The sequence below is a fragment of the Cetorhinus maximus genome, chromosome 21 (assembly GCF_964194155.1).
Source record: "Cetorhinus maximus chromosome 21, sCetMax3.hap1.1, whole genome shotgun sequence".
In the NCBI taxonomy this organism is placed as follows: Eukaryota; Metazoa; Chordata; class Chondrichthyes; order Lamniformes; family Cetorhinidae; genus Cetorhinus; species Cetorhinus maximus.
Window position 1 is genome coordinate 57,439,286 of NC_135899.1, and position 6,000 is coordinate 57,445,285.

A 6,000-nucleotide genomic window follows, 5' to 3' on the forward strand; every position below is an offset into this window, starting at 1 on the left:
CTATCTTGAAAGTTTAAAATTTTAAACAAAGAAGGCCCATGATTTCTGGCAAGCCAGCCAAAAGCAGAAAAGCATGGGAAACTCACAACAAAGGAACCAACAAGCTGCAGAGACTACCAGTGTAAAAAAAAATAGTTACTGCACTAACAGCTCTTAAAGTAGTAATGACATTTAAAGTGGTAACTACAAGAAAAGAAAATATCCATGTACAGAAAATTGGAAGAGACCAGAGAGAAGGAAACTCTGCTGAGGGCAACAAGAGAGCCCAGAGAGAGGGCAACAAAAGACCCCAGCGAAGGGCAACACTGGGAGCTGAACTGGGAGATTTAAAGTGCAAGACTCAAGCTGAGGATATACCTTTCAAAGTGCATAATAAACTGACATCTTCAATGAACCAAGCTGTTGGAGATCTGAGCAAACAAATTTCAGAAACAACACAAAAGTATCAGGAGGAAATAATGATCCTCAATTCCACGGTTAGCAAATTAAAGCAGGAGTTGGGAAAACTCAACCAGATGTACAGCCAGGCAAAACAGCAGGCAGAAAATGCACGTAAATAAGTTGTAACTCTGAAATACTCCTTGAAGAATCAATATGTAGCCTCAGAAAAACACATGAGGAGCTAACAAGGATGTTGAATATTACTTCAGAAAAAGCTGCGTTGGAAATATCAGTAGCAATGAAATGATCCACTGAAGTCCAGAGTGAGTTGGCAAGAGGCCCACAAGAAAATAAACAATTGAAAGAACAACTAATTATCCTTCAAGATCAAATGCAAAAGGAATGCATGACCGTTCAGCAACATGAAGAACTTAAGACTCTCTTAAACAGTAGAATGGAAACACAGCAGAAGAAACTAGAGGAAACTGCTGAATTACAGGAAACCTCAAGATGAAACAAGTGAGCTTCACAAAGAAAAGGGAAAGCCTGATGACAGACCTTCACACACAACAACAGCCCCTCAGGTCAAAGTTTATGCCTCTGGAACACTCTGAAGAGAAGCAAAATGAATGTAACATCTCTCTGAACAAACTGACGAACTAGTTGGCAGAGAAGACTTAGCAATGTTCTATATTCCAGGAGGAAGCTGAAAGCTACAAGAAACAGACTGAAGAGCTGAAGAAGCAGTTGAATGAAAAGAGGAGGCACTGAAAGGAAAAGCCATAGAACCTTCCAAGGTGCGAGTGGATAATGAGGCCATGAGCAGCAGAATTACGGAACTCAAACAAGGTAAGCCTTCGTCGGAGACAGACCTGGCCAACAGTGAATTCAAAATGAAGGACAAAAACAAAGTTCTGTTACAGACAGAAAAAGAAAAGACAGGAATGAGATCGGAAAATATAAATCCAACACTGAAGTGCAAGGCACTAGAAGAAGAAAAAGCTGAGCTGAAAGAAATGATTCATAAGCTTGCAAAAGGGTTTGAAAATAAAACAGCAAACAAGTGGCTGAAATTGTGAAACAAGTGGAAATGAAGGTTCCATTTGCAAAACATATACATCCAGCAAAAACATGGATAAAGAAAATTTGAGTCCACTTTAGGAATGAATGGAGTGCACAATCCCTTTGGAAGGAATGGGACAAACCCACAGGAAAGCAAAGGAGTTGTTAATGAAGAGAAACATAACTTGAAAGAGTGAAAGAAACGAATCAAATGGAGATAACCAAGGACCAGAGACACAGAGTACTACTACCATTCCTCCAAACGTGACAGTCCAAGATGTGGAAGAACTGTCAAGCCTCAAGACTGTCTGAATTTATAGTCAGAGACTTGAGATGGGGGAGCAGGGATAGCAAGTATAGATTGTATTACAAATAGTTATACTCCGTTGGAAAGGAAAAATTCCTTTGGCGAAGAAAGGGGGATGTTGTATATGCCTGCATGCCATTGTAATGTAAAAGTGCTCGCCAGAGCAAAGGTCAATGTGAGACTGGGGAATAGCACTGCCCATGGTATTATGCATAGAGTCACATGTTAATTGACTGAGAGAACATTCTGGAACCAGCCTGCATGGAGCTAACAGCTCCATGCATTACCATACCTTGGATCTGTAAATAGTTAAAGGTTAACAATAAATGGTTCATGTTTAAATATACAAGTCTCAAGATCTCATCTTTGAGACACCTAAAGAACCCATATTATAACAACTACCACAGGGATGCAGTGACTAACATAGATGCATTCAAGGAGAAAGGAGATAACTACACGAGGGAGAAAAGCTGGAAGATATGTTGATGGGGTATATGAGAGGAGACTCGTGTGAAGCATAAAAAACAACATAGACCTGTTGGGCTGAATGGCCTATTCCTGTGCTGTAAATACTTTGCAGTAGTATGTAATGCATGGTGAAGAGAGTGGCATGCATTTCATGTGATAATTCCTGAGAAGAGTAAATTTTAATACAATTTTTTTTGGGTGTCATGGTATCTATCATTTAAGAACTCACTGTGATGAACCAGCAAAAAGAAAATAAATTACTGAATGTTTGAATTTAACAACAATTTCTCTGTATTATTACAAATATATGAAGGAAGTCAACAATGAAATCCACTTGTGACATTGCTGCTAGTAGGTTATATGTCATGTAACTCTGGGCTATTTATCCATTTCCTGTATTCACTCACCACTCATCCTGTATACAGCATGGTAGCTCTTACTCAATGTTCAGGTGTGCAGCAGTAACTTCTTGCAATGCTGATGACATGTGTTTCTGTCACAGGCCGAGGTAAACTCAAAGGAAGAAAAGGCAAACAGAAACCGGGGAAGAAAGACAAACAACAGAACAAAGAAAGTGGCAACAGGCAAAGCAAGAAGGAAAACAAGCCTGGGAATAAGAAAAAGAAAGGGCAACAGGGGAAGACCCTTCCTGCAACAACCCCCGTCACCGTTCAATAGCAGCCTTATTTCAACGCAAACACTTCAATGCTGATACATATAAGTCGGCTTTTCTGAACTGGAGCGCTGCTACAGAGAAGAATAAATACAAGGCTCTTGTTTCCCTAACTGTTTAAGATAAGAAGTGAAGTTATTGTTTTGAGGACTTAAGTAACAGAGATCCATTGCACCTGGCTTCAGTGTATATCTGAAAATGGAATGAAATGGGAATTAAATAGTTCAGTGGATCTTTCAGAGGACGGTGTTAGGAACTTTCATCAAAATGATGACTGAATATTGTAGAGCAGGTCAACTGCAGAACTGGAGATGACTGTTTCTGGGGGAGGGGAGAATGACTGACAAAAAGGCTTCTGGAAATGTGCAAATATTTCTGCACCAATTTTGGGCAGTTGTTTCCTGCATTGATTGAAAGATGTAAACTTAATTTCCTGACAGAATGTTAGAATTATGCATCATTAAACTGCTTTAAAATATATTTCAAATGAAAATAAGGCAATAAAAACATATAACAATTTGTAAGTGATTAATTATTACAATGGTTACCTTATAATGGATCCTGTTTTCTTTGGTGCCACAACTGCATGTTTTTGTGGTATGATTTTTCTATATGACGTTGAAATTCAAAGCGGCTGTAATCCTGCAGAGCTTGGTAACTGATTTGAAGGTGTCAAATCACAACCACTTGCTCCAGACCTCCATACTAAGAAAAAAATTAAAACTGTAAAATGGTTATTGACTATTCCAATGCTCTCCTAGCCAGCCTCCCTTCTCCCAGCCTCCATCAACTTGAGCTCTTCCAAAGCTCCACTGCCGTATCCTAATTCCTATCCAGCCACGTTCATCCACCACCCTTACTCTTACTGACACATATTGGTTCCTGGTTCGACAATGCCGCTATCTTCAAATTCTCATCTTATTTTCAAACCCCTCCATGGCCTTGTCCCTCCCTATCTCGTCCAGCCCCACAGCCCTCTAATATTTCTTCGCTCCTCCAATTTTGGCCTCTTGAGCATCCCCAACTTTCTTCAGTGCACCACTGGCAGCCATGCCTTCAGCTGCTTAGACATTAAACTCTGGAATTTCCTCCCTGAACCTTTCCACCTCTCTATCTCTGGCTTTTCAGATCCTCCTTAAAACCTCCCTGTTTGACCAAGCTTTTTCACCAGTCCTTTTGTCTCCTTACATGTCTCATTGTTAAGTTTTGTTTGATATCGCTTCTGCAATCAGACATTTGACTACGTTAAAAAGTGCTACTTAAATGCAAGTTGTTGTTATTGAGCTGTGATAGCGAAGCTCATTCTAAGACTACTTGTGAATTTCCCTGCACACTAAGGTGAGGGTTGTCAATATTGGAATCCAGAACTGTTCCATATTTTGCATCATAAGAATAAACCACCTGCTTGTCACAAAATTTGAGCCAACTGATGCTAAACACTTGAGAATTTCTATGCTGTGAACTGAGACCATGGAACACTGTTGTAATAGCTCAAACTCAAGTCAAGGAGTCTTACAACTTTCAAACAGTGTGAGTTTCAATTCCACTCATGCCCAGATGATTTTCACAGGCATTGTGCTCCTCAGTCATCCTTCTCATTCATATAAAGCAATACTAATTACTGGCGCAGTATGTTTCAAAATTCTGTTTTGAATAATTGAATTGGCATGTCCCCCTCTTCCAACAAGTACTAACAGTAACATCATTGTGGTGTCTACAACCCAGAGCCCATGACCCCAGTGTGTTTCAGATTTTTATTTTATATTTGTGAAATTTGAGACCTATAACATTTGGTTAAATTTTGTGTCTCAAAGATTCTTCTTAAACAATCATCAGCATATGAGGCTGTTGCTGAAGGATTTGACAGCATGAGGAGTAGAGAAGAAGCTTGTTTGAATGCCCACAACTAACCACACTGGCTCTATCACTAGATTAGGTGCTCTATGTGGAGAGAGAAACAGAGCTAAAATTTCAGGTCAATGACTTTCTATCCAAAAGGTTCTGATGAAAGATCATCAACCTGAAATGCTGACTTTGTTCCTCTCTCCACAGGTGCTGTCCGACCTGCTGAGCTCCCCCCACAGCATTTCCTGTTTTCTGAATTCCAGCTTTTCTATCACAAGTTTGTTCATCTGCTTTTACATCAAGAACTTTGGCAAAGGTTGTGATTGGAGGAGCAGCTCTTTGCAGATCTCTCATTGAACTTGCCCATAGTTTGAACACCAGGTCCGCAGGCTGGACACAGAGGCTTGGAGGGACAGATTGTGTACACAGGAAGCTAGAAAACCTGATTAATTTTGGCCCCAAAGGTTTCTGATGATCAGTTAAGTAACCAATTTTTGTGACTTGTTAGCACCAGGTAAGCGACTGTGATCTATCGACACATTTTAATAACTATTTTTTTCCTAGAATTGAGCAAGAAGTGCCTCCATTGTAATAACTTGGAATCTGATCTCTGACTTGCTGTTGAAATCAAGTGACATTCGTGCAAAGTAGCATTGTGCAAATAGGATCTGAGTCCCAATTCTGAGGCACAAAGGCCAGAATTTTCAGAATCACAGAACCACACAGTGCAGGAGAGGCCCTTCGGCCCATCGAGTCTGCATCGACACATGAGAAACACCTGACCTACCTACCTAATCCCATTTACCAGCACTTGGCCCAAAACCTTGAATGTCATGGCATCCCAAGTGCTCATCCAGGTACTTTTTAAAGGATGTGAGGCAACCCGCCTCCACCAGCCTCCCAGGCAGCGCATTGCAGACCATCAACACCCTCTGGGTAAAAAAGTTTTTCGGCACATCCCCCCTAAATCTCCTGCCCCTCACCTTGAACTTGTGTCAGGCAGGCTTTCAGTATGGTAAGCCGGCTGCGCGCCCGCCAAACTGTCAAAGGCCTATTAAGGCCAAATAAATATCAATTAAAGTAATAAACGGAGCTGCCCATCCAACCTTAAGGTTGGCGGGCAGGCGAAGAGCCCAGGCGTCCTTTGCATTTTTCATGGAACCTCATCCACGGGCGGGATGAGGTTTCATGAAGGGTTTATAAATTAAATAATTTTTTTCATTAATGTTCCTTGACATGTTCCAGCTCATGTGACACTGTCACA

General features: G+C 40.8%; 1 protein-coding gene across 2 annotated transcripts in view; it reads left to right on the top strand.

Moving 5' to 3' along the window:
* rspo1 (R-spondin 1) overlaps positions 1-3,410 on the top strand; it is a 205,891-nt gene extending 202,481 nt beyond the window's left edge. For both annotated transcript variants that reach the window (XM_078566968.1, XM_078566969.1), the window contains exon 6: positions 2,721-3,410. In XM_078566968.1, coding sequence (XP_078423094.1) covers positions 2,721-2,896 — 176 coding nt within the window. In that variant the 3' untranslated portion in view covers positions 2,897-3,410. The remainder of the gene's footprint in view (positions 1-2,720) is intronic.
* The last annotated feature ends 2,590 nt before the right edge of the window (positions 3,411-6,000 follow it).